This window comes from Anabrus simplex, chromosome 2, assembly GCF_040414725.1.
Source record: "Anabrus simplex isolate iqAnaSimp1 chromosome 2, ASM4041472v1, whole genome shotgun sequence".
Taxonomy (NCBI): Eukaryota; Metazoa; Arthropoda; class Insecta; order Orthoptera; family Tettigoniidae; genus Anabrus; species Anabrus simplex.
Window position 1 is genome coordinate 154,043,745 of NC_090266.1, and position 23,926 is coordinate 154,067,670.

Consider the following 23,926-nt stretch of genomic DNA (forward strand, 5'->3'; position numbering starts at 1 on the left):
GGTGGGGTGGGTGAAAAGAACTAAAGAAAGTGTTGAATTCCTGTTATGAGGTTACTTTACAGTATATATCAATTACTGAAGATGTTACAGACGTAAAAAGTGGTATTTGGAATCTCCTGTAGAAGTGAAGGAACACGCATAATTTGTTTTCTGAAAATCCATATAACCCTTTCAGACCTGAAAGAAAACTGGAGGTGTGAATTTTTGTTTGTACGTCAAGAACTGACTAAAATGCTCCTCAATACACATATTAATAGTTTATTTTACAAAATAAAAACTAACATCCGAAACACAGGACCCACACAATTGTGCGTATCAAAATTCAAAACCTCGTTGTATCACGTACGATGGTGTAGCTTCAAAATTTACGTTCACTAACCAATGTACACACTTCATTGAATATATTCCGGTATTCAGTAAAGCTTCTAGATTAATATAAACGCAGTAAATAAATACTTACTTTCGGCACTACTGCTTCCTGCCATCTCGCCGATCAACTGTGCTTTTTAAACTCTTCTTCCTTCGCCCTGGCGGTCAAGCGCATACTAAAATCAATTGAAATACACGCCACGTGTCCTGCACAATCACTGCAGTCCGGTGTAGCGCCGAAAAAACATCAAATACGGTCAGGGATAACTAAAATACGAACCCGCACAATTGTGCGTACTCGGTCTGAAAGGGATAAGGGGAAGTGTTAAAAGGGGGTGAATTTTTAAAATGAGCACATATACAGTATATCCAAAAAACTTACCACATATTACAGACGTAAAAATTGGTATTTTTAATCTCTTTCAAAAATAAAGAAACATGTATTTTTTTGTTTTGGAAAAAACACTTTAGGAGGTGGGGGTTGTAAAAAGGGTTGTAAAAGGGGTTGAATTATTTTTGTGAGGATACTTACATCTCAAAAACTGAAGATGATACAGACATGAAAGTTTGTATTTAGAATCTCCTTTAAAAATAAAGAAACGAACGGTATGCTTTTGTTTTCGGAAAATAGATTTATGGGGGGATAAATGAATTGAAAAATGAGTTGAACTCTTTGTTTGAGGATACTCATATCTTGAAAACAAGGAATGTTACAGATGAGAAAATTGGTATTTTGAATCTCCTTTAAAAATAAAAACACACGTATTTTGTGGCGGGGGAGGGGGAGTGGAATCAACTTAAGCGAGTGTAAAAGGAGTTGAATTATTTTTATGAAGATACAAATAAGAAGTCGCCTTAAAACAATACACCCCTAAGGGGGTTTTGACTAGCGGTGAGGAATGATGACAAAAATATACATTAATGTGAAACCGTTTGAATTATGAAGTTAAAATTTCAAATGAGGTGTTTAATAACAGAAGGTTTGAAACAAATTTAACCACTATGGGCCGTTTTCCCCAAAAGAGTTTAAACTAGGTTTATTTTAATCTGGTTTAAGTTTGAGTTTAAACTAACATTCATTTTCCCCATATTGGTTTAAACTTTGTATCAAGTTTAAACCTGGCTCAGAGTTAAACCTTCTATATTGTTGGTTTAAACTGCTGTTTATATTCAACCTTCTTGACATTTTATTAACGTATCTGTGATTTTCCTAATAGAAGGGTTAGTTTTGACTACCAGTACTGCAGCACTTTGATGAAAAACGTACTAAAATTATAACCTAGTATTAGCATTAGAAAAATGGGAGAATTTATTGAAGTCTTTGGTTAAATAGGAAATAATTTTGATGTGCAAGATAGGTTAAGAAGCCGCGTTCCAACAAAAGTTTACAATCTTGGAAAATCGGATGTAACGGAGTTCTTTGATGGATTTATAATTCATAAGCGAACAGCAAGGATTGTCTAGTATCGAAGAAGGATTCATTTAAAACGTCAACTGCACGAAATAATGCTATTTCGCTAGAAGCAATGATTCTGGTTGCTTTAAGATATGATGCGCAGGCATTTTTTTCATTAACAACGGGGACCACAGACCTTAAATTGCAGTCTCCTTATAATATTATATACTGTAAAATACTGTTTGTGGTATGAATACTGTAATGTGAAGCATAAAAATATTCCTACATAAGTCGTGTAATACGTCCGCTCTTCATGCGGTACCTGGTGGCTGTGGTCGCTAAAGCGTGAAGTCAGCATCGTCCGAATCCGGTTTGAATCTAATTTGTCGAAAATATTTTTACCATCAGAATGTTGACCGGCACGGTAGGAGAGGCGGTGGTATACAATTTCTAATCGCTAGATTATATATTTATAGGATCAGAAAAACAATAAAGTATTTCATGCTTGCTAGTAAACTTGTAATAGAATAGATTATAGTTAAGAATGTTTCATCGTATCTATTGCCAGCATACCAGCAATAGAAATATTAATGCTATAGGGAGGAGAGTATTATGCATACAGTACGACATATCGCGAACTTGGTTATGTTATAAACGAATATGGAATCAAGTAATACATCTCCAAATAAAACATCCTCAGTGGTCTGTCTGCTGGATCCAAGGTTTGTGAGATTGATCCCGGCCGAGGGCGATGGATTTTGATAGGAGATAGATCCCGAGCATGCTTGGAATTTGTTTACTTGAAATTCACATAAATGTTGATTTTCTGAGGAAAGGAATACCGTAGGCCTATTGCTGAAAGACCAGGATTTTAATATTTCAACGTTCCCGTGTGTTCCGTAAGACAATAGACATCAAAAGACACGTATTAGGCCCACGGTACTTGTTTATGGTAAAGCATGACAGAGAAAAATAAGAAATAAAAGTGCGTTCCAATAAATTGTAGACAGCAATAGGTAGAATTATATGACACAACACTTCGCACAAATGTAAACAATTTATTTATCAGTAAAGCTAATATCCCGCCGAATTTGTTCTTTATTCACTACTTACGATAGCATTAATTCGCCACAAACAGCTGATATTATTACAAAAATGTCGGTCATTGAATTACTTGGCTCTGATTGGCCAATTCCAATCGACCATGCCTTCGACTATTCCTTCAGTGCAGCCAACGTTAGCGCCAACGACAGCTCGCCCGTTTAAACTAAACGAGTGTCAGAAATTGGTGGAGAAAATGGACGCAACTTTAAACTAGGTACTAAAGTTAAACGGGTTTAATTTATACCAGGTTTAACTCGATTTGGAGAAAATGGCCCTCAGAGAGTTAAATGAGGGTTAAGATCAAAAAACAAATATACAGTATATTCCTTCCTCCAAAACGGTTTAACATACAAAGAAGAAATTTCCAGTTCCAAATCCTAGGTGTGAAATAGGAAATAGTTTTTAACGTTCCAACCCTAAAGTGTTAAACGAGGTTAGCTCCGTAAACGAAATTATCCATCCCTCCAAAACCGTTCGACGTACAAAGTTGTAATTTTACGAGAAGGGTGTTTTTTTATGTCCTAGGTGTAAAATATTGTATTCTTCAAAATATTTCTCCCCTAAGTGGTGTAGATGGTGGTTGACTCTCAAAAACACAATATCCATTCTTCCAAAACCATTTCAGGCACTAACTTATTTTCTCTCTTTTTTAAAATTTTTTTATTTTTTTTTAATGAAGGTTGGTTTTCTATATCCTAGATGTTAATAAATATTTAAAAACATTCACCGCTTAAAACAGCAATCATTCCTCCATTACTGTTTGACGTACAAAATCAAAATTTCACATGTTGGTCGCTTTTACATCCCAGATTTTAAATAAGATAGGGTTTAAAACATTCAAATCCTTCCGTATGGCATTCAAATGAGTGTTAGATCAGAAAATAAATAATCATTCCCCCAAAACCGTATGACGTAGGAACTGAGGGCAGGCTTAGCTGACAGTGGACTCTCCAGAATGTAAAATTTGAATAATAATTTTCAGTTTAAAACCATAGAAAAGCACAGGTATCTTGCTAGTAAATAAATAAATATCCTTGAATAGAATCATGTACAAAAGTTAAGGATAATTTAGAGTAGGTTAGTGTATTTATACTGACATGGAAAACAATGAACTGAATTAGTTTTGCTAGTTAAGGTTTTTCATGGCTGCAGATCGAAATATCCCAGCAATAGAACCAGCTTTTGGGTTGTTAGATCATGTGCATATGCAGCATATAGCCCAGAGCATGCCATTTGAGCTCAGTCTGGTTCTATGCAGTGGTTCTGTTGCTACGATTTTTTATAATTTTTGTTCAATTATAAAAGCTAAAAAACTTCCACCTATTCAATACTTTATTAGTAATGTAAAAGCTGAAACATTCTGGGATTAGTTTCAACCTCCATTGAGGTTATCTTCAGCCAAGAAATCTAAAAATTGACCAAGTCAAGACATGAAAATATACAATGACTTGAGTGTTAAAATATAGTTCTGTTATTCAGCATGAAGATTAATTCACAGTCTTGTTGCTACACATCGCCGAGTTAAAAATTACATGAAAGTTCCGTTGTAAAACGTTGGATAAAATTTTTCAATCTTAGGCTTGTGGTTGAAATAGTTGGCACGGAATCGCAAAAATGAAAGGTTTCATCATAGTACATAACTTATGGTATTTGACTGATATTCATTTAAATAAAGTAAAACCAGTTTTGTTCAGCAGCATTTCTAAAGCCATGGTTGTAACAGATCACATGACATACTATATGATCCAAGCTACTCCACCAATTTGTGGTTGTGTGATACATAATCAGAATGACATATAATCACACCGGACAGTAAATTTGGTGGCCCAGTTGACTTTTACACTGAAAACTAGACTATCCAGCAGTGTTTGGAATATGGTTTCTTACGCATGCGTACTCCAAAGTCATATGAAGGTCAGGATGGTATGTGAGGATACGTGATGCCTTGCAGTATGATACCTGAATATGTCCCAAGCATGCCAATAAATACAGTAGAACCCCACTTAACCGAACTTCGCTGAACCGAAACCCGGCTTAACCGAAATACTCTGGCAAAATTGTATTTTAATATTTTGTTTTACCCTCATGTTCTTAGCCGTCGATGTTAGTAATTCTCTTGCTATATGTGCTGAGAGCTACTAGGCAAACCCTATTTTGATATTATGACTTATGTCAGAATGTACGTGTAGCATAAAACAAAACAGTTTCTTACCCTCTGGTTCATTCCAGCGTAAATTTTTTCTTGAACAAGCAGGAATTAATACTGCACCTTTTATTATTATTATTATTATTATTATTACTATATTATTCGTCATGAAGATTATGCAGACACCTCTGACCTTGAAAATAGCAGTTCTGAGAATTGAGTTACAGTAGATGATTTATTTAATGCATTGGAGGTAAGATTGATTTCGAATGTTTATTAAAATACAGTACCACACACTTTAATTACAGTACTGTAATAAAATTACTGGATACAGTATTCAGTTCAGTAGTAACAAAAAAAAAAGTTCCATTATTTCAGATTGCTTTGCGCTTTGTTGACCAAAGCAATGAATCTACACCTGGTGATGTATTGTTGATTAGACAGTGTCGCGACATAGCTGCACGACAGTGCTGCACCAAGAAAATTCAGAAGAAAATCACTGATTTCATACAATGAGTGACATTATGTAAACATTTTAATGTTAATACACAGTACGCACCTTTGCTTAACAGAGTTTATGCATTTCTATTTTGACATTTCACTTCCGAAAATATTTACCATGTGTGATCCGAAAAAAATGTGTCAACCGAAGTGGCTCCGCCCCCTTTATTACGGATAAACAGGGTTCTACTGTAATGGAAAAGAACAGTGAAAGAAGAAGGAAAACATTTGGACAATACCATTTTTGTTAAAATGTCAGTGGAACTTATGACAAGTACAGTAAATTGATTCAATTTAGTCTGATAAATTTGCCTTCAAGTTCTAGTACAGAATATTTCATATTTGTCTTTGGAATTGCAGAAATTCTGGCTTGTTCATACGTTGAATTACCTTTGAACATCAACATATTACTGGATTCTTTCTGTTGATGTTGATTGAATTTTCCCCATGCCTTTAGTGTGAATTAATGTACATTTATGGGTTGGGAATGTTTTCTTTGTCATCTTGCTCAGTATTCAGACTTTTTATGTACCTAATTAATTATCTTATCCCTCATAGTAGCATACTAGTATTGCCTGGTGGCTTTCTTGTGAAGGTGACCTAATGATTACTGCTTTCATTACAATGCCTTCCTGAAGGTCTTAAATATTATTTCACTATGGTTACCACCAGATATGTCAATAGTTGAAGCTTTCATGGTTTATGAAGCTACTATTACATTCTTTGCCTGGGCTAGACTGTGTTTTTGTTCTATGTACATTATATACCGGTAGTTGAGCTTAGCTGACTAGGTGGTTGCCTTGTATTGAGTACGGGTTCATCAGTCACCTTTATAAATAATAATGTAATGTATTTGACAATGATGGTAAGTTTTAAGAAAAGTTGTCTATAATGTGAAATTCCATGTTAATAAATCCCTTTAGGCATGTTTATGTGGTATGTAGTATTCATGCTCTTAAGTTATATTATTCTTACAGGTTAGCTGATCTTATGGATGAACATCGTGAGGAGCTGGCGACTATTGAATCAATTGATTCAGGTGCAGTTTATACCTTAGCTCTAAAAACTCATGTGGGTATGTCTATCGATACCTGGAGATACTTTGCTGGTTGGTGTGATAAAATCCATGGGAGTACAATTCCCATAAATCATGCAAGACCAAACAGAAATCTTACACTAACACGGAAGGAACCCATTGGGTGAGTTTTGACTCCATTATATGTAGTTTTAGTCAGTTATTAGATTATTATTAGATTTTTTAAAATATCATGTTAGACATTATGCTCATTGTTTTATTACCATCTAACAAGATTTTTGTTAGATATTATGCTGCTAAAAGTGTTCAGAAGTTTGACATTGGCTAAGTAGAAAATAATATTTTACTACGGGAACTTCAGTCATTCCTGAAAGTATTGGTCTCCTAGATTTTGTTATCATTTTTATCTTTCTTACATTTCTGCCAGTGGCAGGGAAACAAATAAAAACAATAACAACAACTGATAAATGACAAAACACTGAGAATGGGAAACGAACAAATGCAGAATGAGGCAGTGAGCACACAGGTGGCTGCATTGCAACTGATAGAGCCAAGGGCTGTTTGTTGAAAGTAAAAATAAGTCACCTGTATAGTACTTGTAGTGGAGTCGCTATGTCAATAATTACATCACTGGCTCAGTTGGCAAAAACCGCTTTGCCCCATGCATCAATGGGCACATGCATTCTTATTATCTCCCAACAATATGAAATCTGATATTTTTGTTATTGTGGAGCAGCAAGATGCATTTTTCTAAATACCTTATAATGGTCGAAGGCCATATGCCATACGGGCTGTGTCATTTATTGCGGAGAACGAGGACCGCACGGCGCATGTTCTCTGGTTTTCATCGTTGTTACTACGAAACAAACATACTATGTGCATTGATCAGCACTGCAGTAGTTCTCAAAAAAAAGTAGATGGCAGCAAACTACAGCTCTACACGTCATAGTCTATCTCTATCTTTCAAATTATTTCAGAGCTGTGTCGACTCGACAATAATGTGCACGTAATGGTGGCCGTGCTAGAACTTAGACTGAACAACAGTGATTTATACCAACTGAATAGACCTAAGAGATCACATATAATATCTACGTACTAATTATTACATAGATGTAACTCTTATACAGACATTTCTGAATGGCCTATAAACTAAATAAACTCAATATCAACCATATTTGTTTAGTTAAGGTTATATGTTGAACTTCTTAAAAAATAAAAAAACCTACTAAACTCAGTCCACTATTTCCATGGTAAGGGATCTATCAATTGTATTATGGTTTACAGACGTTAAGTAGAAATTACGAGCTCAGACCAAGACCTCACTGTGTTAAACTAGTTCATTTCCTTAGTGTGAGCTTGTAGTTTTGCACGACTGTTGATATCATGACCATTGTAAAATATTCATTAATTTTGTGAAGGCAAGCTTTTAGTTTTAAGTGCTGTGCTGAGTGGCTCAGACTGTTAGAGCTCTAACTCCCTGAGCCAGAGTTGACATGTCCAATCCTGACTCAATATGGTGGTATTTGAAAGTGCTCAAATATGTCCCCACCTGGAGAATACAAGGGTACAAATTTACTTTACTGTACTTTTATTATTTCTCAGCTAAATAATGACCGGGCAAGTTGGCCGTGCGGTCAGGGGCACGCGGCTGTGAACTTGCATCCGGGAGAGAGTGGGTTCGAATCCCACTGTCGGCAGCCCTGAAGATGATTTTCCGTGGTTTCCCATTTTCACACCAGGTACCTTAACTAAGGCCATGGCTGCTTCCTTCCAACTCCTAGGCCTTTCCCATCCCATCGTCACCATAAGACCTATCTGTGTCGGTGTGACATAAAGCAACTAGCAAAAAAAAACTAAATAATTTTCATTTTAGAGTCTAGTGTACTTAAATTTATCCATTTCTTAAGGGTTACTTTATTTACTTTACTTTCATCCCCCTCCCTCAAAAAAGTGCTCTGCTTTGATAGTTGAAACATACATGTCAAGTGCGATGAGGGAAAAAAATATATATATATATCTACCGGGCGAGTTGGCCGTGCGGTTGCATCCGGGAGATAGTGGGGTTCGAACCCCACTGTTGGCAGCCCTGAAGATGGTTTTCCTTCCCACTCCTATCCCTTTCCGATCCCATCATTGCCATAAGACCTATCCATGTCGGTCCAGCGTAAAACCTCTTGTAAAAAAATATATAGGTTTCTTTTACATTCTCTTCTTTGATTCTCCAATCATGTGGGAAGTAGCAGAATTTCTATAGGTGTGTTATTGATACAATGACCAGTCTAATGAAGTTCACTATAGATGTAACAAATTGTATGAATATGGCTATAAATATTACTTAAAACATTTTGTTGTACAAATTTAAACTTGTCACAAATATAGTTGTAGGTTGTAGCATCCCAAAACATATGTGAAATATTTGATATGAAGTATTAAATGATCACCAAGTTCAGCTGTGATTTAGATGTTTCATTCTGGAGATGAAATATTAGAAGATGATCTGAGAAACTTTATTTTCTAAATGACACATTACAAGCCATGACCACAACTATTTCATGCAAAATCTGTGCAGAGGTTAAAAAGATTGTTACGTATGTCCGTAGTTACATAAGCACATTTGGATAGGTCTGCAAAGCCATCTGCATACAGAGCATGCTGGCCCATGGAGTAGTCAAAACTACAATTACTTAACCTTGGACCTTGCTAGAATAAATTAGTTAACTCTGTGCCTGCCAGCCTTTGGTCCTTGGAAATAACCTATCACTCATTTCTGTTGTAAGCTGGGTGAACCCTAGAACAATATATCTCTCCAGAGATGCTAGTCTGTATTACTTGATTACCTGATGGGAAATCAAACCTATGTTCTTTCGGGTGAACTGAATTCATTTTTACCAACCTGGCTAGGCAGCCCCTCCACTTTAATGAGTAAGGTTATTTTACAATCAAGCTCTTATCATTTCTTTTGCCCTTGGAATAACAATGATTCTTTGTGGCACCCGATACATTTAAAAGAAAAATTAAAGTAATGATTATTATTTGAAATGACGCAGGATGCATTCCAGAGTAAGAGCAAACTACTGCCTTAAAGAATTTTTATTGTGGATGACTGTCATGCTTTGATATTCTTATTCCAGTGTTTGTGGATTGATAACACCATGGAACTACCCTCTTATGATGCTGTCATGGAAGATGGCTGCTTGTTTAGCAGCAGGTAACACTGTGGTAATGAAACCAGCCCAAGTCTCTCCCCTCACAGCTCTCAAGTTTGCAGAGCTGTCTTTAAAGGCTGGCATCCCTCCTGGGGTCATCAACATCGTACCTGGGACAGGTAATTTGCAGCTGTGCCATGTACCTACAGCATGATATTTAGTGTATGGGTGTGTTTGGAATGTGGAGCATTTGTCAAGTAATTTTGTATATTTCTTTTTTCTTCTGCTTTTCAGTCCAAGAGTCAGTGTATAATCCTTCCCACCTTCCAGTCATACCAGAGTGTTTTATTTATTTCGGTCTTTGAACAGATAGCCTATCTAGTTTTTTATTTATTGCATAGGCATGCATTCAGGGCACTATTTCATCATTAAATTAATGTAAAATACCATACTTAATTGCATGTAACTCACACTTTTTTCACAAAAAATAAGTGTGAAAATTTTCGGTGTGTGATATATGCGGGGATTTGCGTGCAAAAGATCGTATTCCTGAAAAAACATAAAATTTGCATTAGGCTATTGAAATAAGACAACTAGCATACTTACCCTGTTCATTGTCACTGCCTTCAGTCTCCGAGCTATTCTCGCGTGCATCATTCTGGTCACCATCCCATACTGCATCACCCTAACTTCCGTCCCAACGCATTTGCGATGCCTGTCTTCAAGGAACTCTTCACAATAACGTCTGTCGACACCATAACCCATGCCTGCATAACCCAGGCACACACGAATTCAGCTGGTGGCCTGACCGTGATCACTTGACTTCCTGGACAGGGAAACACTCCCAGTTCACATGATCAGCTCTGTCGGACGGGTAGCGATAAGCATATTGACAAAGACGGAAGAGTGAGAGGGATGGCTGAGTGTGACTGACCGGCTAGGAATGCGGCCTTGGGGCGGAGGTTTGAGAATTAGGTATTTTTGTTACAAGAGTTAGCCTCAACTGTTCTGCAGGTAGAAAGAAATGCAGCTTCTTTTTGTACTGTCACGAACAAAGTACCGTAACTGCAATTGGTTCAGTTCCGATATTTAACCCTTACCCTTCAAATTAAAGTTCTCTGTGTTGTCTCTACTACTCGTATTTTAAATGTGAATTTCTATCTTATATGACCTGTATTCATCTTTCATAATTTTGGAGATAGCACTTGCTCTTAAATGATGTATTTAGGCTATAAACATTTACAGCAAGCTATACTGCAGGAAATAAAAGCAATATGTGCAATTTAAGACACATTATTTTACATTTTTTATTATTATTACTATCGTTATCGCATACCGATTGCTTTAGTTAGTAATTTCACTGAACAAATTATCGGTAAAAAACAATTGAAAAACTCTAATTCAATCTCTGGTTTCACATCTCGCAGTGGTTTGTAGTCTGAAACTGTTGAAAACGGCGATTTCTTTTAATCGGGGTCTGTAGATTTATTATTGCGCCATCCGTCAGCATCAGCTACATGTTGGGTTACAATACACAAGCCGATCATTATCAGTTCACTTGTAGGCACCGTTAAATGCTATTAGATATATTCTTTAGGGTGCAAGAAAGGAGTAGAGGTGCAAAATTACTGGGATTTTGTAGAATTACCTGACATACAATATTGAACAGTACACTGTTTATCCCTTTCATACCTGAAATAAAACTGGCAGTGTGAATTTTCATTTGTACATCAAAAACTGACTGAAATGCTCTTAAATACCTATATTTTTATTTTATTCTACAAAATAAAAATTAACATCTGAAGAAAAGCACCCACACAATTGTGCATGTCTGGACTTAATTCACTACATACAAAAAAGAAAAATTACCTCAGTGCATCTGAATACACATATGTACATGATCAAATGTTCTATTTTACAGTGTGGAATAATTTAAAACAATTAAAATCTTTGTTCAGACACAAGTATACATTACATTTTCTACACTGAGGACAAGTTTTGCTTTTATGGTCCTTTTGGCAGCGTCACCTTCTCGTCAGACCTGAAAGAAAACTGTAGGTGTGAATTTTTGTTTGTACGTCAAAAACTTACTAAAATACTCTTAAATGCATGTGTTTACTGTTTATTTTACAAAATAGGAACTATTGTCTGAAAAACAGCACCCACACAATTGTGCATGTCAGGACTTAATTCACTACTTATAAAAAAAGAACATTCAGCTCAGTACATGTGAATATACACATGTACATAATCAAATGTTTATTTTACAGTGTGGAACGATTTTAAACAATTGCTTTTTTTTGCTATTTGTTTTACTTCATACCGACACAAATAGATCTTATGGTGACGACAGGATAGGAAAGGGCTAGGAATGGGAAGGATGCGGCCGTGGTCTTAATTAATTTTCACACATTGCCTGGTGTGAAGATGGGAAACCATGGAAAACCATCTCCAGGGCTGCCAACAGTGGGGTTCAAACCCACTATCTCCCGAATACTGGATACTGGCTGCAGCTATCGAGCTCGTTGATTTTAAACAATTAAAATCTTATACATTACATTTCTCACGTAGAGTACGAGTTCTGATTTCACAGTCCTTCTGGTGTCAGCACCGAGCACTCCCGCATGCATTACCTGTAGGTAAACCTAATCCACACAATTGTGCATATCAACATTCAGAACCTCATGGTATTATGTTCGATGTTGTAAATTCACAATTTATGTTCGCTAAACAATTTACACACTTCATTGATTACATTCTGATATAAAGTAAAGCTTCTAGATTAATATGAATGCAATAAATAAATACTTAACTTTAGGCATTACTGCTTCCCACCATCTTGCTGATGAACTGTATTTTTAAACTCTTCTTCCTGCCCCCTGGTGGTCAAGCGCTAAATAAAAACAACTGAAGTACATGCTACATGTCCCACACAAGCACTGCAGTGCGGTCTAGCACCAAGAAAACGTAAAATAAGCTCAGACATAAATAAAATACGAACCCGCACAATTGCATCTACATGGTCTGAAAGGGATATGACTAAGAGAGCAACGGCGACCACGTTTGTTTACTATCGTTCGAGCCTTCATGTGCTTGAGTGGACTGGACACAGCTGAATTATGGATTTTTTACTGACTGTCAAATAGTATCTGGATTTTACAAAGTTCCACGCTGAACCAAAAGATGGCAGTACAGTAAAATATTGTGTATTTTGTCAGCTAAGAGTCTGCAGATGAGCGGTGGGCGATACAATGTCATGTCGGGCCTCGCCCGACACGCGACCGGAAAGGGAATATCTTAATGTCGGGCCTCACTCGACAGACGAGGGGTCAGGGTTAATGTAGGCACGTCCATAGAATACCCAAACTTTATTTTATGTTTGTACCATATGTCTTTATGACAATGTCAGAAATGAATACGAGTTATGTGCGGGGTTTTTTTCCTGCAATTTCAAATGTTAAAATTGGGGTATGAGATATATGCGGTGGTGAGTTATATGCAAGCGAATACGGTATGTGTAACACATTCAAGAGAACAGGTTGGGTTTTTTTTTGCGTTGGTATGATTATTGTGCTATTTTTTTCCTTCTTTGCATTCCAAGAGTCAATGCATGATCCTTTCCACTTTCCATGCAGTCATAACTGGGTGTTTTATTTATTTCATACCGAGCTCGATAGCTGCAGTCGCTTAAGTGCGGCCAGTATCCAGTATTAGGGGGATAGTGGGTTCGAGCCCCACTGTCGGCAGCTCTGAAGATGGTTTTCTATGGTTTCCCATTTTCACATGAGGCAAATGCTGGGGCTGTACCTTAAGTAACCTATTCAGTGCCGAACCCATATATATGTACCGGTACGTTTCTGAGCGCAGTGCCTTGTCCATCAAACCCTTACATATACTTTTTGTTGTAGTGCCTACTTCACCGGGCTCGTATATGTACCAGGTATAGTGCCACACTTTGAAATGCCATGGAATTGTTCAAAGAAGTTCTGTTTGGTAGATATACCAGTCCATTTTGCGTCTTTTGAAAGGGGTCTGAAGTTATTTTGGCTTCTTTGGTGAAAAACGTCTTTCCCGCTATTGTGTAGCCATCATGGCATCATGAAGTATACATTCATCTCTTGTTGACAATGAAATTGAATGTTTCCTCGTAAATAGTGATTCTGGAGAGGAATGTATTGATGACGATGATGAATATGTAGAGGACGATATGAACTCCAAAAAAAGTGTCAGACAAAGTGTTAGTGATGAATCGGATGAGGAATTGTCACCACCTCCTCAGATATGCTTTTTCCCCCAAATGTTCATGATTTTGATGATGCCAGTTCTGGAATCACCAGTTTTATATTATATTTCTGTAATAATATCACCAAGTGGAATAGCTGTGCGTGTTAACATGTGGCTGTGCAGCCAAACTCTGCATTTGGGAGGCGAGTGGGTTCGAACCCCACCGTTGGCTGTCTTGAGAGTGGTTTCCTGTAGTTTTCTCTTTTTATCTGCAACCAGATGAGAGTACAGTTCCTATTCATAGGCCACAGCTGATTCCTTCCTATTCCTTACAGAGTTTCATTTACCATAATTCATTCCATTTCATTTCATTATTTTGTCATCTGAAATTGGCATCAGGAGGGGCATCCAGCCGTGACATACCATCTCACCTCATCCTCGACCCCATGTCAAGAAATGGGTCCGAGGGGCAGTCATACAGTACATTCCAGTAATAGTATCAGTAAACATTTACCTGTTAAAGTGCTTCTTTCCTTAAAATAACCTGGCCCAGAGGCTTTATCTGGCCATTGAAAAATGGCGATGAAAAGATCAAGACCATGGCCACCTCCTTACCACTCCTAGCCCTTTCCTGTCCCATCATCGCCATAAGACCCGTCTGTGTCAATGCGACATAAAGAAACTTGTAAAAAAATATATATATGATTTCATCCTTTGAATAGATGGTTTTTCATTTATGGCATAGCCATCCATTCAGGACCACTTCACTATTAATTCATGTAAATTTTGTGTATACTGATTGTAAAGATAGATTTCTTGTGCAACAGGGAAACTATTGATTTTTCCTGTATTTACGAGAATCTCTTAATTATTTGGCCTCCATACCCAAATCAAGTTTCAGACAAGATGTGCCTTTTATTTATTTATGTTGCAAAACCGTTAATATACACACCATTAAAATCATTATGAAATAAATAAAATGGTGTATGGCTTTTATTGCCGGGATGTATCCGAGGACTTCAGCTCGTCTTGTGCAGCTCTTTTGATTTGACTCCCGTAGGTGACTTGCGTGTCGTGATGAGGACGAAATGATGATGAAGACAACACATACACCCAGTCCCCGTGCCAGCGGAATTAACCAATTATGGTTAAAATTCTCAACCCTGCCGGGAATCGAACCTAGGACCCCTGTGACCAAAGGCCAGCACGCTGACCATTAAGCCATGGAGCCGGACGAAATAATTATAATACCCTGATACAATAAATACTTAATTATATCTGTGACTGAATAAACATGTTCTTTTCTTTACGTATTGCTGTAAGTTCTTTCTACAGATAGAAACATCTTCTTGAGAAATGGAGTTGTTGAATAGCCATATTGGATTTACTCTATTTAAAAAAAAATTATTTGAAATTTTTTTTTTTTTTTTTGCAGATTGCCATAATGATGAATATCTAAAGACACGCAGTTAGTTACTGTGTAAAATTACTTATTCCCTCAAAACTGCAGGATCAGGTTGATAAGCTTAAATTCAACTATCCTTTTTCTCTAGCTGCTTTTAATTGCATGGTTTGTTCTAACCAGGACATCATGTTTACACTACTGTGTCTCATTTTTAGGGAAGAGATAATTCTTCATTTTCTGCGGGCTGTCTGTCTCTAATTATATGCCTACTTCTCTGTGTATGGTCTTCAGGTGACAATGGAATCACCTGTAATAATAAATAAAATGGAATAAACAAAGACAATGTATTCTTTGATCAGTGATTACTGTAAAGTAAGTAAAGGCTTCCATTATTGACAACTTGGGCTCTAAGTGAAATTGAATGATTAGCTCTTTACTTAATTGCCTTTGGTTCCGTAAATTAAATCAACGCCCATATTTCCTTTACGGGTTGAGTACCGTTTGTCTTTCCAGGAATAGAAGTCTTATTTCTAGAATAGCTATCAACCTCCATCTTGGCTTGCATATGTTCAGAAATAAAATAATGCCACCGCTATGAAGCTAACAAGGAGAGTCCAGACGCTGCGTCCAACCAATTTCAGTGAGCTTCAGTCTACCTCTTAGGGGGCACTAAGCAGTAACTCGTGTAAAAGGGTTTAGGTCAATATGCTTTCGTTTAAAAAAAAAAAAAGAGGTCAAATGTCATGACACAGGATCAGCTTTAGGCCAAGTGGAGGTGGTAGAACACTAAAAGGTGAACAAATTTTACTTAAACATGTCAGTTCCACAACCTAATAGTTTCCAAAAAATTGATGAATCCCTGATTCCAATGCAACGCTTACATATTTGGAGATTTACCACCTCCGTCAACCAGAGTTGTGGTTGATTGGTCACCGTACGTGTCTACAAACTTCTCATACAATTTTTTTAAAATATTTTTTTTAATCACGAAAGTTACTTTACATAGCACCGACACAGATATTGTAGGTCTTATGTTCTTGTGAGAATGTTTAGGCCTATATTAATTTCAGGTGCTGGGATGGTACCTAACTTAAGGTCATGGTTGATACCTTCCCTCTTCCTTGTCTGTCCCTTCCGATCTCCCCATCCTCCCACAAGAACCCTGTTCAGCATAGCAGGTGAGACAGCCTGGGTGAGGTACTGGTCCACCTCCCCAGCTATATCCCCCTGACCCAATGTCTCATGCTCCAGGACACTGCCCTTGAGGCAGTAAAGGTGAGGTGGGATCCCTCACTGAGTCTGAGGGGAAAAAGCAACCCTTTAGGGTAAACTGTATAAGAAAGAAGGCGAAAGAGTAATTTTAGGTAGAGAAATCTGTATTGCAATTCGCATAATATGTTTGTTCCATTTTTATCTTCATGTTCCCTCAAATAATAATTCATTTTGTACAAAAAAAAAAATAGCTCCAACAAGATGCTAACTCACATCGTCGAGGTTCGCAGACAAGTAAGATGACTATTCAGCCACCGCTCCTGTTGACTGCAATGTAACTCTCCAAGTATATAAGCGTTCCATTAGAATCAGGGATTCATCAATTTTTCAGAAATTATTAGGTCGCATACCTGACATGTTTAAATAAAATTTGTTCACCTTTTAGTGTTCTATCACCTCCACTTGGTCCAAAGCAGATCCTGCATCATGACATTTGACCTCAATTCTTTTCAAAAATGAAAGCATATTGACCTAAACTCTTCTACACGAGTTACTGATGAGTGTCCCCCAACAGGTACATTGAAGCTCATTGAAATTGGTTGGACGCAGGGTCTGGCCTTTTCTTGTAAGCCTCTGAATGAGCTGGAAGTGTGCACTTTGCAATTGAACATGGCCAGTTCCTCTGTTGAATGAACATGCTTCTGCTGATCTGCTAGCTCGTTATTGGGTGATTTATTTACCCTGTGTTTTCACAGGCCATATCTCAAAAACTTCAGTCTGGACGGTTCAGTCCGTTGTGGCTCTAGAGTAGACCTTACAGCCAGCAACTCTGTGCCGAGTATCAGGCAGCGAGAAATAACTCGATCTCCCCACCAATTGCTTAGGGCGGATGAGTTTTCTTAGGTGGGGTGATGGTCCCTTCAGTGTTGGAAATAACACTGAAACCCATCAAGCAGTGTCTGTCCCCAGGTTGGTGTGGCTGCAGAAGACGCCTGTACTCAATGTTAGGAGCGGCCTCATCACCTGCTGGCAGCTGCTCTAAAATGTCTGGGAGTGGCGAACCCATCGTAATAGCAGCTTAAAAATGAGTTCAAATATGGTGCAGCCTCGGAAAATGCTAGGGCAACCCCTGCAGGTGACGCGCAGTTCTCCAGGTACTTGGGGAGCTGTGGCAAGTATGCAACAAGTATCACAATAAATCCGAATCGGGGCAGTCAACATCCAACCCTGACAGACAAGGCCAAATGGCTGATAAGAGCTCATGAAAGAGAAGGACGTAGCCATCCCTGGTCTTAATAAAACAAAATGGAGAGGAAGAGGGGAAAGGAAACAGAAGGAAGGGTGTAGACTGTCTTACAATGGAGAATGGGGAATGATCATAGCAAAGACAGTTTGAGACCTTATTCCTTGCTCTAGATCGGCAGAACATTACCCTATTACAATGATATTTTTATCATTCCTTTCTTTTGTCTGTATCATCACACTAATAAAATTTCCTTTTGAATCTAATGGTTCTCTCCTGCTGTGGAAATGTTTATGTTTACTGCTTGTGAGAAAGGAAGTAAATCTGTTCACAGGGTCTTGTGGTCGACATGATGTTTGGCTCTTTCTTACCAAATTTCATGTCATAAAAGTAAAGAGGAAATAGCCCATGTGCCATCTTTCTTACAGCAGAAAGCTATTTTCAAGCCTGTACTATGGTCTTCCACTAAATCATCTCCTCCACAGCATCTGCCACATTAATGTTGCATCACTTTGGTGACTTGGGAGATATTTGATCATCACCAAAGCCGGGCTATGTGGCTCTGACGGTTGAGCTGACCCCAACTTGGCAGGTTTGATCCTGACTCAGTCCAGTGATATTTGAAGGTGCTCAAATACGTCAGCCTCATGTTGGTAGATTTACTGGCACGTAAAAGAACTCCTGTGGGACTAAATTCCAGCACTTCGGTGTCTCTGAAAACCATAAAAGTAGTTAGCGGGATGTAAAGCAAATAGCATTAGCATTATTATTATTATTATTATTATTATTATTATTATTATTATTATTATTATTATTATTATTATTTCTGCCTCTGTACCGTAACAGTTAGTGTGATTAGCTGCCGTCCTCGGGGTCCTGGGTTCGATTCCCGGTACTGCCAGAAATTTAAGAATGGCAGGAGGGCTGGTATGTGATTGAAATGGTACATGCAGCTCACCTCCAATGGGGGTGTGCCTGAAAAGAGCTGCACCACCTCGGGATGAGGACATGAGTTTACTTTATTATTATTATTATTATTATTATTATTATTATTATTATTATTATTATTATTATTATTATTATTCTTGTTGTTACGGAGTTATCCGTGGAAGGCAGAGGTGAAAGAAGGTGCGGGCTGGAATGTGTCTACGTACAAAGCTGAAAGATGAATTAAAATTTCAATAAAGGTTATATTTTCAAAGCAGCCAAACTTAACAAATTTGATATAGACTTTGAACATACAACAAATAACAACAAGTTAACAAATCAGGTACAAGACAAGGAAATCCAAGATATAGAGATATTTTAACGATCTGGGCTTCGAGCCCCACCTTTTACAATTCCTGAGCTCTCAGCTCACAACCACATATTACCAAAGGGCAGAAATCCCCTTATTGTACTGTACCCTGATGAGATAGGCCCTAGTTTCATGATTTGATTTTGATATGAGAAATACAGATATATAGGAATATTAAATGAATACAGTGGCAGTTTTGGGTGGACGGGAAAAATTTCGACATAAGCCAGCCGTGATCGCGACTGTCCGGCGCCACAATAAGCTTGTCATTAGGGGGAAAAGGTTTCCTGGTCAGAAGATAAGAGGATTAAATCTAGAGCTCACAACAACAGAATAATGACTACCAGGAAGTAGAAGAGTATATATTTCGGACCAAGGCCGAGCAGATGCATCACCAATACCGAGAATGTGACGTGGCAGTTTTTCCACGCCCGAGGCGTTTGGTGTGGTTACGTTTCAAGGGAGAGATTTCAAACTAACCGAAACGGTGTTGACCAATGAGAAAATATATCACAGGCCCGCAGATAAACCAACATAAGAAAAACTCAGAGTGAACTCCAGTTAGCTTCTCCGATAACAATAATTAAATTATTCCAACTACACAATTGAATAGAGGGGATTTTTGTGATATCGTTCCCATGTTGAATAATGGTAATCATAATAAATTAAAGTAATGAATTCGTGGAAATGACCCACACTATATCGCCATTGGTCGAGATGAGCACGCCATCAGGGACGCCGAGTTAGCGCGCGAAAGGTGGAGGACAGAAATTAAGTGATATTTCCATGATCACCGAACGATAGGAGTTCAGAATACGACACATGAATGTGTATCGCCAGTGTATTAAGTGGGATAAAGCAGGAGATCCAAATCCACCTGCATATGCCGATTTAGGAAACCAACCCCCCTCTCCAGGAAATGACCGCGGATGACCCCGGCGGGAAATCATATCGTCCATAAAAGTCCAGAAGCGAACCTCACATCACTCAGTTCTTACCAGCCACCAGTCGTTATCGGTCACGAGTCGTGTCAGTCGTAATGAAGTAGTTGAGACTCTGACACGTTGACTCTGTAAGTCAGTACCTCGGGACGTATTCGGAGTCAGTTAGAGCTGAAAGTACGTGAATTATTAGGAGAATGAATACGAACAGTGAAATTATCCATAGTACCGAGTGTGTATAATCAGTACAATTGTATGTTGAATTTAATGAATGTCATGTGTTTAAATAATAAATAACTAACGGAACGCCGATAGTACCTTTGGAAGGCAGTGTGCGGAGCCTGAAGTAAACACCTCAAGATAGACGGTGAATAACTATCCGAGCAGGGAATTATAGGAGCTAGGCGATGATCAAGACGGCTTGAAAATAAACCAGGAAGTGCCGGTTGAAGACGCGATACGCGCCGGTTCAAATGAACGACATTTCGTCGTAATGTGTCACGACGTGTGTTTCGGGCGTATATGAAGAGTATATTGTGCGAGTGTCAGGGGTCTAGGAGCACCTATAAGTGTTTTTTTTTGTTATTAATATTTTTGTGTAAAATAGTGTAATAAGGTATTAATCATGGGTAGTCACCCAGAAGTGTTTTATTATGTTAAATTTGTATTGTGCGACATGATGGACGGGTAAATCACCATGGGGCCGTAAGGCCTATATCTCCTCCGCTACGAGACAATGGAATTCTACACAGGAATGAGTACACAATTTTGATATTTAGGGGATGTTATCGCGACTAAACGGGGTTCAGTGTAAATTAATTATGGTTACTTAACATGGTCCGCTTCCCGAGTCCATGATTTTATTTTTTTGTTAGACGGACGAACTAATTTATATTAACGTAATAATGGGTTAGGTTAATTAATTTGAGTATTTGTTTGTTGTATATAATGTAAATATGGGATATATTTCTTTCAATTAATGCATGCTGTTTGTAATACTTTGAATTAAGTTCAGTTCAAGTGTTAAAGTCTTTTTTTGTGCTGACCCATTTATTTGAATTTCATTCACTGCGGTGATCATTTGTATTTTAATTAGGAATAATTTCTATTAGACAGCCAGATTATGAAAGAGCCAGAGTATGGAAGATTTGTGTTGCGTACGGAAGGTCATTAAAATACTAATAATAATCATGTTTGTGAGTCGACAAAGGAAAGTAAAATAATAAATATAATAATATTTGGGCGTGTGCAAGTTAAAGTATAATAATAATAATGACGGTGCTTCGCGAGTTAGCCAGTGCAAATAAAATAATCAAAGTGGAGATGACATGTAGCGTTAAAGGCTTTCATTCGCGTAGTCAGTTTGATTTTACGTAAATTTTTGATTTTACGTTTTTGGACTTTAATTTAACCATTAAAATTTTGTTTAAAAGCAATAAAGGCACGTGAATTAGAATGGTCACGATATGTTAAAAGCCCAGAATGATTTGAGCCCATATTTAGAGTTGGAAGTCATGAGGGACGAATATCCGGCGTGAAATAAATTGAGCCGTATTGTTTGTAATGATGAAATAGATGAATCTCAAGGCCTAAGATGATATAAATGCATATGCCGGTGTTATTAGTGGTAGAATCCACGCACCGAGGATTATTTTATGAATTAAATGTTTGAAGAGTTCCGATGAAAGGAAATGGACTTCAAATTTGAAGGAATAGTTTAGCAATCGCCGGCATTGGAGGTATTTGCCCAGCCGCGATGTGCCATAGGTTGTGAGATGTGTCTTGAGAGGACAGGTGTCCCCATATAAAATTAACGGCAGTACGAAGTTGAAGGTACGGTCCCGAATACCGTGTTGTCCCGACCGATATAAAGCAGATCTTAGTGGTTCATAACGGGATTTAACATATGTGACTAAATTCTAAAGAGTGGATATTAAAATATCATCTTTCCATTTTTAATAATAATAATAACAATAATCATACTCCAAGTGAATCTTGTCTTAAATCGAGTGCTTAGTGCCAAGATAAATCGAAATTGTAAAAAGGGGTTATGCGTTAAACATATTAAGAGTGAACTACCGTGTAACAGGCGAATTTAAGTTTTTTAAAAAATAATAATAATAATAATAATAAAAACTAAGCTACTTTTTTTTTTTGAAGAATAAATTTTTTTTATATATTTTGGACATAATAATGATGTTGGGAGATGAAATGAAAGATTTGAGATTTTAACTAATAATAATAATAAATAAAATATTTGAAGAAGGAGAAGAAGAATAACCAATGAAGGTACTTTTTTAATTTTATTTTTTTTGATGAAATTAATAAGAGCGAGAAGTTGAAGTATTATAGCGAGGATGATTACGGGTTACGATAATCACGATTTCCACTATTAATAATAATAATAATAATAATAATAATAATAAAAATATTTATGAGGAAGCTGATCATTATATTGTGCGGATAAATTAGGAGTAAGAACGACCCTCGTTTGAAACGCCGGCAAGGGTTGGCATATAATCATCCCGGATGACAAATGATAATAATCAAATACCGGATTATAATTGAAATTAATGATAATAATAAAATTAATTGATGGTAGTCAAAGTATATGCTAATGATCAGATAAAGAATGGTAATGATATTATCTAATAATAATAGGAGGATATGCTAGGGACAGTCATCCTGTGTCGAACTGCTCTGAACCAGATGTTGGGTTTTCACGGGGAGATAGCGGTAGATACGTAAATAACCCACGTACGGCACATGTTTTCAGGGTCAGAGCATAGTAATGAACCTTTCCGTACGTCTTGTCGTATTGACAAGTGTAAATATTAAAGTAGCTTTTGAGTTAATGAACTCTACCTGGTGTGTTTGTGAATCTGGAAATAATAGGCTAGGGTTTGTCCGTATTATAAATTCCTGTTTTTTCGAGGCGATAACATTTTCTACGGTGGGTGTCCGGCTCACCAGAATGTACATACCGGAAGTGTCTCATGTCCAAACGGAACGAGGAGACGACAGTAAAAGGTTACTGTCGTGCCTTCGTCTCCGAAAGAAGATCTCCAGCGGTGAAACGTCCAATCATACGGATGTGAATTCGATCCCCAGTAACCAATTGGGGCGAATTCACCAGATGGTTTACACTACCAGAGTAGTGAGGTAAAATCCAAGTATTATGTCATTTATTTTTCAGGATGAAAGTGTCCCAATGTAAATTTGTCATCATGTGTAGTATGCAAAATAAGTTAATAAATTGCTCCTCATTGCAATTTCAATAGGAAACAGCTTCCATATCTTTTCATTGTAGTTAGTCCAGTATGCCCATGGAATTTAAGTTGTCACTTCCCAGTCCTATTGTGGAGTCAGAAATTTGTATCCATGAATGAGTCGTTCCCCGTAACCTTAAATTTTCATGCCCCGTACATCCCTGTGTTCATTTGATGCGCCGATATATATTTTTTTGATTTTCTTTATATAAATTTTTTTTATCATTTTCGAACTGATCACCCCTGAGATAAATGCTAGTCTGGGACTCAGGAGGTGGGCGGGTGCATAATGGTGCCCAACGTAAAAGGGCCTATTGCATCATGTTTGAGCAACGGGTGACTTTATATTTAAAAAAAAAAAAAAAAAAAAAAAAAAAAAAAAAAAAAAAAAAACTGAACTTTTTTGTTGTATTAGCGACGATATCATTAGCGAGCAGCTCAGTGCCCGATTTCATTATAAATAGGCCCAGTTGTTTAACTTAAATGTAAACCCAATCAGGATATTTAATTAAATTTTGACCGCATCACGGTTGAATAGTGGTTTTTGATATGTCAAGTAGTATTTCATGTTAAAGTAAGGTTAGTTTCGAACGGGGCTAGACTTGATAATTATATAATAGTATTTAATTGCTATAAA

At 37.4% G+C, this 23,926-nt stretch overlaps 1 protein-coding gene across 1 annotated transcript in view; it reads left to right on the forward strand.

Moving 5' to 3' along the window:
* LOC136863946 (cytosolic 10-formyltetrahydrofolate dehydrogenase) overlaps positions 1 to 23,926 on the forward strand; it is a 234,936-nt gene that overhangs the window by 119,531 nt on the left and 91,479 nt on the right. Inside the window, exons 10-11 of the mRNA XM_067140396.2 lie at positions 6,494 to 6,715; positions 9,684 to 9,877. Of these exons, the coding sequence (XP_066996497.2) occupies positions 6,494 to 6,715; positions 9,684 to 9,877 (416 nt within the window). The remainder of the gene's footprint in view (positions 1 to 6,493; positions 6,716 to 9,683; positions 9,878 to 23,926) is intronic.